A 12,975-nucleotide genomic window follows, 5' to 3' on the forward strand; every position below is an offset into this window, starting at 1 on the left:
AACAGAGTGAGACTCTTGTCTCAAAAAAAAAAAAAGAAAAGAAAAGAAAAGAGGCCGGGCGCAGTGGCTCACGCCTGTAATCCTAGCCCTCTGGGAGGCCGAGGCGGGTGGATCGCTCGAGGTCAGGAGTTCGAGACCAGCCTGAGCGAGACCCCGTCTCTACTAAAAATAGAAATAAATTATCTGGACAACTAATAATACATATAGAAAAAATTAGCCGGGCATGGTGGCACATGCCTGTAGTCCCAGCTACTCGGGAGGCTGAGGCAGTAGGATCGTTTAAGCCCAGGAGTTTGAGGTTGCTATGAGCTAGGCTGACGCCATGGCACTCACTCTAGCCCGGGCAACAAAGTGAGACTCTGTCTCAAAAAAAAAAAAGAAAAGAAAAAATTGTCCAGAGTAGACAGGGCTGTGTGAGTGAGTAACCACAGTCTCTCTTGATTTTGTTTTTACTGCATCCTATGAAGTTGGGATTTTGGAATAGGGAAGAGAGAATAATCCTATAGTGGTTCTCCATCCTACTCTTTGATTTCCTTCCCTAAATAATTTATTTTCTTTTGGATTTTTCCTTGTAGCATCAGCGAGAGCTTTCTAACTGTCAAAGGTGCTGCCCTTTTTCTGCCACGAGGAAATGGCTCATCCACACCAAGAATCAGCCACAGGCGCAACAAGCATGCAGGTAAAGCAGCATATACGCTATTCCTTTCTTGGTAACCTTGTCTTTCATTTTGTTCTAAAAGGCCAACTACCTTGTCCCCATTTCTCCAGCAATTCTTTAATAGTGAAAAAAAGCACTGTTGTGTGCTATAATCACTCTTCTTTCATCCTCACAATTTTTCTATCACTTAGCAGAATGCCTTATACACATAGCAGATATTCAATAAATTTTTGTTGAATAATAAGAAGGTACAGAAATACTCCAGTGAAGTCATATGTGACTTCACAGTTAAGGTTTTGATAGCTAAAAGAGTGTTCAGTTGTTCCATAGCTAAAAGAGTGTTCAGTTGTTCCCTTGGATCCTATGCAAGATGAAATGCCAGGGTCTACTTCTTGAATGCATACACACTAAAACAACTAGAAATTTAACCCAGAAGACTTTATAAACAAAAAGTCATCAAATAAATGTTCACCTAGGAATAAGTATAAGACTCTGGTTTTGAAATATCTGCTAACGGTAGTATATGCATAGTATTTCCTTATATTGGATTTCTCTAAAATCAGGCTCACCTGTGGTGATGAGGTTAAAAAAGAGTCATAGAAAACGTGTCTTGGAAGAGAGGTCTCCAAATATAGGATGTCCACAGTTTAAGAAGACAATCAGCCTGATGCTTTTCTTCTATGATCAAGTCTTGTTTGTGTCATTTTGTTTTGGGATAAAAATAAAAGCCTGAGGACAATAGCCGTGATGAATGCTATACAAAGAAGTGGTTGCTTGTTGTCATAAATGTGCCACTTTGATGACTTGTGACCTCCAGGAGCAGAAGAAATTGCAATTACTAGAAAGAAAACAAAGAAGACTACAGATCTTGAGTGTGTAGGCCAGAGGTGAAAGCCAGAAATACTGAATCCCATTGAGCCAGTAGTTGAGTTTAGCTCTAGTCAGAGTAATCTCAGCTATATTAGTGGCTGCCCCACTTCTTGTTTGGACCTTCATTTAGTTGCAAATGTAGCAGCTCAGAATTATAATCCATTTTGTTGGACAGTATTGTCTTCCTATCAAAACTCTCTAGCCGTGGAAGATTTTTTAAAGAATAATGGAGGGGAGTACTTCTTTTGGAAATTAGCTTGGGTTACACTTTCTAAAACCTTCCTTATCAATGCCTACAACCAGTGGTTGTTGGGGGGGGGCACTACGCAACAAACTTGAATGCGGAGAGGAAGTAGGCCCAGCTAAGCTTTGTATTTCTGTTTAGTGTGGATATTTATCCCTTACAGTAAGAAGAAGACAAATTATTGGTTTAAATCCAACTTGTCTTACTAAGATGTTGGGCAAATTGCTCTATGGCATGTAATAGTAAGTGGGGTCAGTGGTGTTTAAAGCTCTTGGCCCTGGTTGGCCTTTTACTTTAGTCAAACTTCCACACTGAACTGCCACCCAGGTTTCTGCTTGACGTTGTTCACTTAGCTTTCCTCATACTAAAAAGAAAAGCAGACTTAACACAAGCTGAATGGTCTTGATTTGTGATCCAGACCGGAATGGATGAGGCAGTGTGAGTATAAATGCAGCTCACAAAAGCCAGACTGTCACATATAACTGAAGCTGCTTGGGCTAAGCTCACAGTGACTGAAAGTTGATGGCAGAATTGAGAGCAGATCAAGGGCTTACTATGTCTGATTATACTTCCTTATGCATGTTTCTTGAACTGATTAGAATTTTTTTTTATCTGGGCTGCATTTAAAATATCCAGATACTATTTTGCAACCAAAAAGTGGTATTATGAGTGAGTATCTGCCAATATTTTAAAGGGAATCAATGAAAACTCTTTAAAATCAAACTGAAATCTGAAATTTAGCTACTAGCAGTAAAATATATGGGAAAATGTAGGGGAGAGATCTTAGTGGTATTACTGCCTCTATTAGACTCTGAAGAACAGTTTCCCATAAACAATACCCAGTTTGCTCATAGCAGTACTTTTCACAGCTAACAAACCTGAGCTTCCACATACCCAACTCACATAAGAAGCCTTACCGTAAGAGTAGGGCTCCTGACTTTTGTCTGACCTTCAAATAAGCCATCTGGATCCTTGGGCTAGTAGTGTTTGGGCTACTATTTAGGTTTCTCCTCCAGAAGTTAGCCATCCTGAAAATCCTTTCCTCACCTTATTTCTCCTGATAGGATAGAAGGAAACTTAGTTATTAAAAAAGCCTCAGCTGCTTAATTCAATTATAACTTGTAACTCTAGTAACTTTTCATTGTTTCTACCTATTACGTTGTGTCCTCACACTTGTTCTTTTATTTTTTAACAGCTTTATGGATATATAATTGACATACCATATAATTCACCGAGTTTACTCATTTAAATTATGCAGTCAGGGCTGGGTATGGTGGCTCACACCTGTAATCTCAGCACTTTGGGAGGCCAAGGTGGGGAGATCACTTGAGGCCAAGAGTTTGAGACCAGGCTGGGCAACATAGCAAGACCCCATTCTCTACAAAAATAAAAAATAAAAAAATTAGCCAGGCATGGTAGTGCATGCCTATAGTCCTAGGTTAGAGTAAGCTTTGATCTTGCCACTGCTTTCTAGCCTGGGTGACAGAGTAAGACCTTGTCTCTAAAAATAAGTAAATAAATAAAGAGTGCATTCAGTGGCTTTTAGTATGTTCACAGAGTTGTACAGCCATCACCGCAATCTAATTTTAGAACATTTTTATCACCCCAGAAAGAAACCTGATACCCATTAGCAGTCACTCCCTATTTTCCTCATCATTTCCCTCAGCCCTAAGCAGCCATTAATCTACTTTCTGTATCTATAGATTTGCCTATTCTGGACATTCCACAAGTGGATTTTTGAGACAATCTCCTTTTATTTAGCATGTTTTTAAAGGTCATCCAATGTATCAGTGTTGAATTCCTTTTTATGACCAAATAATATTACATTGTGTGGGTATACGACATTTTATTTATCTACTTATCAGTTGATGGACATTTGAGTTTTCACTTTTTGACTATTATGAATAATGCTGTATGAACTTTGTGTATAAGTTTTTATATGGACAAATGTTTTTGTTTCTCTTGGGTTTATGCCAAGGAGCCCACACTGGTTCTTTTTTTTTTTTTTTTTCTCTCCTTTTTTTTTTTTTCCCTGTCAAGAGTAAAGAGAATCACACTGGTTCTTGCATATGAGACTTAGATTGTGTCTCTGGGTTTGAAATGTAGTAGGATGGATCTGGCCAAACATAGTGATTGTCCTTTTTAATTTTGAAAGTTGAAAGATTCTACAATAATGACATTGATCAGAAGCCAGCAGTGAAATAAAAGGCAAGAAAACTAACTATTCTTTAAGAGAAGGAAGGGGGAATAAAAGGAAAGGCTTTCAGACATGCTGACCTTTTAGACAAACACACCTGTTTGACAGCCTACTTTTTTTTCGTCCTAACTCTCTCTACTTCTTGCCCAAATCAGTATTTTATCTCATAATTAACAGCTGTGAAGTTAACTGGGAAAAAATTATACATGTAGATTCCAAGGCCAATGTAAATACTGGCATTCGTGATTATGTGGCCGTGTCAGTCACCTTAGAATCTTAAAAAGTACTGGACCTGGGTGGGAAAAAATGAAGTTTTTTTGTTGTCAGATCATCTTCATTTACGACAGCATGTTATCTAATGTCTCCAGCTAGCCAATGCCTCAGATTTCCTAGTATGGAATAGAAAATATGAGGAAATCTATAATAGTTTAATACACAGAAATTTCAACTTCGTTTTATAAAGTATTTCTTTATAAGAACAAGTGAAGATTCAGATAATTGGCCATTTTAAAGCACCTAGTTATATGTTCAAGAGAATATATATTCCTTATATGCTATATTTAATATATACTCCCATTTTTATATTAGCCACTGATGTGGAAATCATTTTAAACTATTGACATTGTTCTGGGAGGAATCTAAAAATCTTCTTAGGTAAAGTGCAACAGAAGATTATTATTATAGAAATATGAATGACAAAATGGTTAGCTTTTTGAAAATTATGGATAATTCTTCCAACTGCACACCTCATTTCCAAAATTCCTTCATTACTACTTTCAGTGGGCCTGAAAGAACAGCCAGTGTTGCTTCTGCCCAACAGATCTCTTGTCAGCCTCCACCATGGTAAAACTGAGATTGGTCTCAAGTGTACCTTCCATAGGACAGACAAAAATTTTAATGCAGTATAGACTGAAATTGAATGCATAAAGATGAAGTCTACCATTCTCTCTTTAATTTCTGTGTCTGAGTCCTTCAGTGAATCAGAACTTTCTTTTACAAAAGTCACTAAAGGAGAAGGAATCCTCTCTGTTGACATTAGAATGGACAATAATTATCCTTTGCTTTGTAAATTTTACTAGGCGATCTCCAACAGCATCTCCAAGCAATGTTCATATTACTCCGCCCAGAAGACAATATCAGGCTGGTAAGTTAGTGGTATCAACATAATTTTCCTTCTCAAAAGACCATCTAAGATAGCCAATGTTAAACCGTCATTTTTATGTCCCAACACAGTGCCGGAAACTATGTGGAATAGAAAAGATGAATGGCATGCCCTTATTATCCGGGATCTTAGAACTTAATTGGGGATATAAGTTAATGTGGAATGATATGAAATAATTTGATGGTTCAAGACTGTTAGTAAGCACAAATTTGTAAGTTATTGACTAATAACAATTGAAGTTCTGAAAAAAGAGAGAAAACTTGGATTTTACCTCGTTGAGGAAAGTTTATTTAGATAGTGGAACTTGAGCTGGGTCTTTTAAAATGATGACATTTGAACTGGCAGAAAGAATCATTCTAGATGGGTACATAAGCAAAATTACACATAGGGAATGACAAGGAGGGAGTGAAATGGCCAAGGATTGGTGCTGGCCTCAGACTCAGGAGATCTGGACTTAGGTTCTTACCAATTGTATTATAATCTTATAATATAATGTTGGACAATTTACTTTACCCTGTCTGTGCCTGTTTCCTCATATCCTGACTGCTACTCACAGTTGAAAGGATCAAATGGACATGAAAACACTGAAGTGCATAAAGTGCTACCTAAGTATGAGGATCATTGTTATTATAGGGAAGATAGACACCAAAAAACAAGGCAGGCAAATACGGATTTAATGCTCTACACTGGAGTCCTCAAACTGGCAGCCCATAGACCAGAGATATGTTTTGTTTGGATCACACAGTGTTGTTGTTGTTGTTGTTGTTGTTTTTCATATAAGCCAGAATTTTAAAGTTGGATGATTTCATATAAAAATCCAGACTTGGGGCTTACCTTCAAAAATCAAAAATTTCTGGCTTTATTCTCACATGGCAAAACTTAGCTAGACTGGGGTAGGGGAAATTGTGGCATGAGTTCTTAATTTACCCCACATATCTTATTGTCTTCTGGACACTAAAGTCAAATGTCACCATTTGTCATCATTCCTGCCCTGTTAGTTTGCTTATAGTACTACCTCTAGTAAAAGTAGGAAAACAAAAGTAGGACAAGCGTATTTCTTTGTGGAAGACGAAAAGTATTTCTACCCATTTAATACTCACATGGCTTACTTTACTTCTTTGCATTTCCTGTCTGACCTTCTAGATTACTAACTAGAGGTAGTCCCCCTCCATTTTCAGTAAGCAGTTGTGAAACATTACAGATTTTTGAGCCAAGGAATGACATGGGACAGCTATAGTATTTAAGGAAGATTCCTCAGAAGCTAATACAGAGGTGTGCGGTAATGAGTCCTTCTATTAATAGGGTAGAATGGTTACTTGGAAATGAAGTGAGAGCCACAGATACATTAAGTTTAAATAGTTAATCTCTACTTTCTGTCCAGGAAGAGAGATAATGAGTAGAACACAAGATTAACTGTGGAAAGTTGATGATCAGGCCTCTGAACTCTATGGTAATCACTGATTCTTCATTCACTTAATCATTCTGTATTTAAGTTTTGTCATTTCTTTCTCTGGAATGCGGCTTCTATTGCCTTCTTTACATGGCCACTAATTTTTCCTGGGAAACTTACTTTGAAACTTAAAAGATTCCTTTCATAATTATTTTACATCCTAATTTTTATTTTATTTAAAAATTTTTTTATACCCTGACCAAAAGTAACATCATATATATTTATGTATATCTTTTCAATATATCTTGATATACTTCTTTCTTAAATAATTCGTTAAAAGTGAACAAAGGGAAGGTACAATTCTTACAGTAGTAATACTCTAAAGCTGTTATTCTCAGACTTGAGAGTACATCTGAATCACCCGGAAAGCTTTGTCAAACCACCAATTGCTGGACTTCACCTGTAGAGTTTGATTGATGAGAGGGAAGCAGTGTTGTTGGTTTTTTTTTTTTTTTTTTTTTTTGAGACAGGGTCGCTCTCTTACCCAGGCTGGGCTGGAGTTCAGTTCTATCTTCCTGCCTCAGCCTCCTGAGTAGCTGGAACTATAGGCATGTGCCACCACACCTGCTAATTTTTCTGTTTTTTGTAGAGATGGGGTCTCACTCTTGCTCAGGCTGATAATTTGTATTTTTAACCAGTTTCCAAGTGATACTGATGCTGCTGGTTAAGGAATCACAGTTTGAATACAACTCTTCTAAAACCTGTAACAGTCACTTGGACATACTGGATGCCCAACAGATATTTGCTGATAGCTTCCAAAATTTGTGTGGTTTGGTAAAGCTAAAGCCGAGGTCTTAACATCACTCAATTTATCTTTTTCTCATTGATAACATTCTGGAGTTTGGTTTGAACCTCTATTAAAATAATTTTAACCACATGAGACTTGAGAGGGCGTGAAGGAAGCAGTTAGAAAGGCAGAGTTGGCAATTAAATCTTTTCTTGCTAAAATATTGCAGCTTCAGCTGCTTTACATTTATAAAATATAAATTCAGAAAATGTAACTGACGCCTCTGAATTAATTCAAAGTTCAAATGACAAGCCATTTTACAGTTGTTTTGAATTGTTACAAACACATAGTCATTATATTTTAGATTATGGAGTGAGTCATCTTCAAGAAAATGAGTGAATGCATTGTATGACTTTGGACAAATTAGCACTTTTCTAACTGAAAGGAGCATTTGTAGACTCAAAGCAAAGGCTTTTGTTTTGAGTTAAATTTGGAATGCTAAAACTCTTATCTTGGGATTTGTGCATAAGGTTAAAAGTTTGATAGTCAACTAAAAGTCCTGCCTTTATTTTTTTTAATAATTCTACTAAACCCTACATTTTGCTTTAGCATTGAATATAGGACAAAACCAATCTTTCCCCCCAGGGAAGCTCTGCATTCCAAATACAGGTATCAAGCATTAACTTTAGTACTTAGGAAAACTATAGCTGCTATAATAAAGGAAGTGGCTTTATAGTACTCTCGCACATTATCAAAGACCAATCATTTAATTTTAAAAAACCTAGGAAATTGAGAATTTTTAGGACATTTGAAGTAAGTTCAATTAATCTTAACTAGAGCTGAGGTGCTTTTAAGGTAAAAGGAGGTCTTTTTGAGTACTTTGCAGAAGAATTTAAGAAAATGAATTTTGGCTGGGCAAGGTGGCTCAGCCTCTAATCCTAGCACTCCGGGAGGCCAACGCAGGAGGACTGCTTAAGGTCAAAAGTTCGAGACCAGCCTGAGCAAGAGCAAGACCCCATCTCTACCAAAAATAGAAAAAATTAGCCCGGTCTGGTGGTGCACGCCTGTACTCCCAGCTACTCAGGAGGCTGAGGTTGGAGGATCACTTGAGCCCAGGACTTTGAGGTTGCTGTGAGCTACTATGATGCCACTACATTCTACCCAGGGTGACAGACTGAGACTCTGTCTCCAAAAAAAAAAATGAATTTTATGATTTTGGTTTTTACCATATGTTGCCTTTTTTCTAAGTATATTACATGGGTTTTTTTTCCTAAGTCAGATAATATTTAATACAAAAAGGTATCAAGAAGAAAGTAAAAATCATTCTGTACTCTCTACTCTGAGAAAACCATTCTTAGCGATTTGGATAAGTATTCTTCCAGTCTTTTTTTTTCTTTTTGTTTTTGTATGTACATGAGAGAGAGGGAGAGTGAGCACATTGTTGTTTTATTTTTACAAAAATGAGATAAAACTATAAATACTGTTTTGTAACCTACTTTCTTCACAGTTTGTCATGGATATCTTTTCCATTTCAATAAATAAACCATGGTTTTTAATGGCTGCACAGAATATAATTCATAGGTTTTTTTTTTAATTTAAGAATTTCATGGAGAGAGTTTTTTAAAAAAAAAATCCAGAGACTCCCTCAAGCTCTAATCTATTTTGTTTTTTTGTTTTTGAAGACAGTGTTCTTTAGTTTCTTACTATCACATCTGAAGTCTGTTTTAATTTTAGCTATTGACTTTGCTTTGTTCTTTTGGCTAGCATTTAATATTTACATACTTTTGAAACCTTTCCCTCTGATAGATTGGGTGAGCTGCCTGTCTAGACTTTGGGTCTTTATAATGTGGCTTCTCTGAGGATAAACATTGCATGCAGGGGCATGATGTAAGATTCTTGGTGAAAAGAAATTAAAGGCAAAGGTGCAGTGTAAGCTAAAGGAGGAGTATTTCCTGATGTCATGATGCTAAGGAGAGAAGCTCTTGTATCAGGCAGTGTTTGTGAAGTGCTTGTAATTAACTTAAGTATTTAAATTAGGTATTGAGGGAAGTTTTAACATTATTCTTTGATAGATGATCCTTGAAGACAAGTTGGGTTTTTTCAGGAATAAAGCAAAGGCAGGAGATGACTTCTCAGACCTACTTCAGTCCTAAGATTGCTGGATCCAGTTCACCTGAAACTTGTAAAAGGATTCCAGATTTAGGCAATAAATGTAGTCTTTTGGAATAATTATCTCAGTTGCTCTTGTTGCCAAGTTTTAAAATCTGGAATATTGTTTTGTTTGGACAATTAGAATGGACTTCAGACCAGGCATGGTGGCTCGCACCTATAATCCTAGCACTCTGGGAGGCTGAGGTGGAAGGATTGCTTAAGGTCAGGAGTTCCAGACCTGCCTGATCAAGAGCGAGACCCTGTCTCTACTAAAAACAGAAAAAATTAGCCAGGTTTGGTGGTGCGCTCCTATAGTCCCAGCTACTTGGAAGGCTGAGGCAGGAGGATCACTTGAACCCAGGAGTTTGAGGTTGCTGTGAGCTAGGCTGATGCCACTGCACTCTAGCCCGGGCAACAGAACAAGACTATCTCAAAAAAAAAAAAAAAGAATGGACCTCAGTAATGTCCTTTTCAATGAGAACTTTAGTTGATTAATGAAATGCATTTCAGTTATTGTTTTATTCCAGTCATTTATTCCATGTAAGCGCTGGAGACTGAGGAAACATTGGAAATGCTGTCATTTTCAGTATCAAGGTATTAGATACAAACTGGCATTTTAAATGGCATTTCTCTGATTGGCTTGACAAATTAGATTATTAGACTTTACTAATCTTCTCCCCAACAGAGGAGTATAAAATAAACCCTCAAATCAGGGTAGGTATTAGATTTTTCTTTATGTTTGTGGCTCATAGATTTTAATTCTTTAGCCTAGAATCTTGAAGCTTAAAAGGAACTTTAAAGCCTCTGGTCTATCCTCTGGCATTTCAGAATTTTTTCTTTAAAGAGTTTATCTTACTCTTCTAATAGGATATAGAAATCGAATTAATGTCTTGGCTCCTGACCCCCTGATTAAAGCTCCACTTCCCTCTAGTAAGAATTTATGAACTACTGTGGGTACTATCCAGTGGCCTATGATCAAATCCCAAGAACTGTTAAGTGCTGTTCTTCCATCTAAGAAGCTTAAAATTGAATGAATCTGAAATGTGCCTGTTATTCAAGCCCAAATCGCTGTGAGATAGCTGGGGCCTTTCCCATTAGGTTTTGGATCTTCTTTTATAATTAGATTAAACAAGGGAGAGCCAAACATCTGAAATGCTCTTGATATTATAAATAAATAAACATTACGTTTTAAAAAGAGACAACAAATGTTTGCACTGAATAGCACTTAAAAAGAAACTCTTGCTGCCCACTTCTAACCTGGCCTGGTAACTTGCCTTATAGGTAATATTTATGGAAGATATATTTTTCCTTTTGTCAGCTTCGACTTAGCCAATCAGTTGCTACTGGTTGGTGTAGGAGCTGTAGATAAATTGTCAGAAGCACATTTCAGTTGTTCCCATGCCATTTGTATTTGAGCCTTGCCGGAAATTCTCAGAGCCTTGACAAAGGATGAAAGAGCCTCTAACACATTCAGGGAACTTGGGCCAAGGCAAGTCCAAGTTTAAATATGTAATAATATCTGAGATCTTGTTTATAAGAACTTCTAGTTTCCCTGCACCAGGTTTTCTGGTTAATTTAACATGTTGTAGAGTATTTGTACAATCAAGGAAAGAGTCAGTACTGCCTCCCAGTCCACCTCATGTGCATTTACTACTACCCATAGTTCTATGTGCGTAATGCTTCTCCCTTGATCCCATTCCTCTAGAACGTAGTCCATGTAAATGTTAGTTCCCTTAGCTTCTCATAAGTGAATTTGGTTTTAAATGCTCTGTTACTTTATGGAACATAAAGTCAGCAATACAGCTCTTTATCTTATGCACTTGGCATCAGAATGGTGAGCATTACATTCTTGTTGTATCAGCTCTTATTGGAGACAAGCTTTAATCTAGCCACTTCTATTTGTGCTTCCCTAGCTTTTCCTAGGAGTATCAGAATCAAGACAAAAAGATATGGGAGTCTCACTTCTGCCTTGCTAAATGGGTCATTTGAGCTGTATAACTATGCCTCTTTTTTTCTTTGCCTGGTCAGTTTGGAATAGTGACAGAGTTAAAGGGAAGAAGACTCCTTCTTGAAGACTCCTTCAGCAGCACTGAAAAAAATTCCAAATAGAAATTTCTGTCAAATTTCTGACAAATATCTTGATCTAGTTGATGATTTGGAATTCTGTTTCTCTTCTAAGATAAGGAACAGGGGTTATTTTATACAGAGGAATTTGCCTCCAGACCCCATTTTCCTGGCTTCAAAGGATCTATCATTTTATTATCATTATTATTATTATTATTGTTATTAACAACAAATGAAGAGTAGACTAGAGTGTTACACTCCCATGAGGGCAGGGACCATGTCTCTCTCCCCCACCAGTGAATCCTCAGCACTTACACTGTGATTATATACATGATGTATGTATAGTAAATATTTGAATGAGTTGCCTAGAAGTTGTTTAATTTTATTTTTAAGGTTTACAAGGTATCTTTTTGAACTTCTTATTAAGAAAATTTCTAAACATGTCAAAATAGGAAATGTATCCTCATGAACTTATTACTCAGCTTTCATAACCATCAATATTCTGCCCAACTTCTTTCATCTGTCCTCCCCTCTCCTTTTTTTTTTTTTTTTGTTGGTACATTTTAAAGTAAAACTCAGACATCATGTCATTTCACTCTAGATTCTTAGGCACAATAACCACAATGCCATTATCACACTTAATAGTAAAACCTTAGTTTCATCTAGGACCCTGTCCATATTTAAATTTTCTGAAGGTCCTTTATAAATAAGGCTCTCATAAATAAGCAATAAATTAAAACTTTTTGACAAAAAAATGAGAAGCCTCTGAAAAAGCCATCCTCTTTAATTATCATTAAAACTAAAGAAAATCTTACAGTGTATAAATGTGCAGGAATTCAATAGAGCACAGCTAATACTCTCCTTAGATGATGCTAATAGTTTGTTTCATATCATAATTGTTTGTGGGAATTGTATCTTTGAGACCAGTGCTCACATTCATATACCTCACATTCCCCTCTTCAATCTTTAAAACATGCTCTGATAATAAATTATGCTAATAGCAAATATTTATTGAGCATTTATTGTATGCCAAGCCCTGTGCTTTATGTGCATAAATTTTAAGACTCTTAAAACGACCTGATGGGCAGGTATTATATCTTCCTCCAATTAATTTAGTATCTTACCAAAGGTTTTATAGTTAGTATATGAGCTGGGATTTGAATTTATGTCTCCTGACTACTGGCTCTTCTGCTTTCCTGTGTATGCTTTAAGATCCTAAGGAAAAGGGGTTGAATGTTCTAAAATTAACCTTCTAAACTTCTTAACTTCTCTGTTGTCTGTTAACCTCCAGGCTGTAAGACTGGAAAGTACTTACCAGAATCGAACACGCTATATGGTAGTGGTTTCAACTAATGGTAGACAAGACACTGAAGAAAGCATCGTCCTAGGAATGGATTTCTCCTCTAATGACAGGTATGGTACTACAAAAAAGGAGACATGTGAAAACTCTTT

General features: G+C 36.7%; 1 protein-coding gene across 5 annotated transcripts in view; it reads left to right on the plus strand.

The window, feature by feature from the left end:
• SSH2 (slingshot protein phosphatase 2) overlaps window positions 1-12,975 on the plus strand; it is a 249,352-nt gene that overhangs the window by 182,145 nt on the left and 54,232 nt on the right. For all 5 annotated transcript variants that reach the window (XM_045525292.1, XM_045525295.1, XM_045525293.1 and 2 more), the window contains 3 exons: window positions 576-679; window positions 5,049-5,113; window positions 12,815-12,936. In XM_045525292.1, the coding sequence (XP_045381248.1) occupies window positions 576-679; window positions 5,049-5,113; window positions 12,815-12,936 (291 nt within the window). The remainder of the gene's footprint in view (window positions 1-575; window positions 680-5,048; window positions 5,114-12,814; window positions 12,937-12,975) is intronic.

This window comes from Lemur catta, chromosome 15, assembly GCF_020740605.2.
Source record: "Lemur catta isolate mLemCat1 chromosome 15, mLemCat1.pri, whole genome shotgun sequence".
NCBI lineage: Eukaryota > Metazoa > Chordata > Mammalia > Primates > Lemuridae > Lemur > Lemur catta.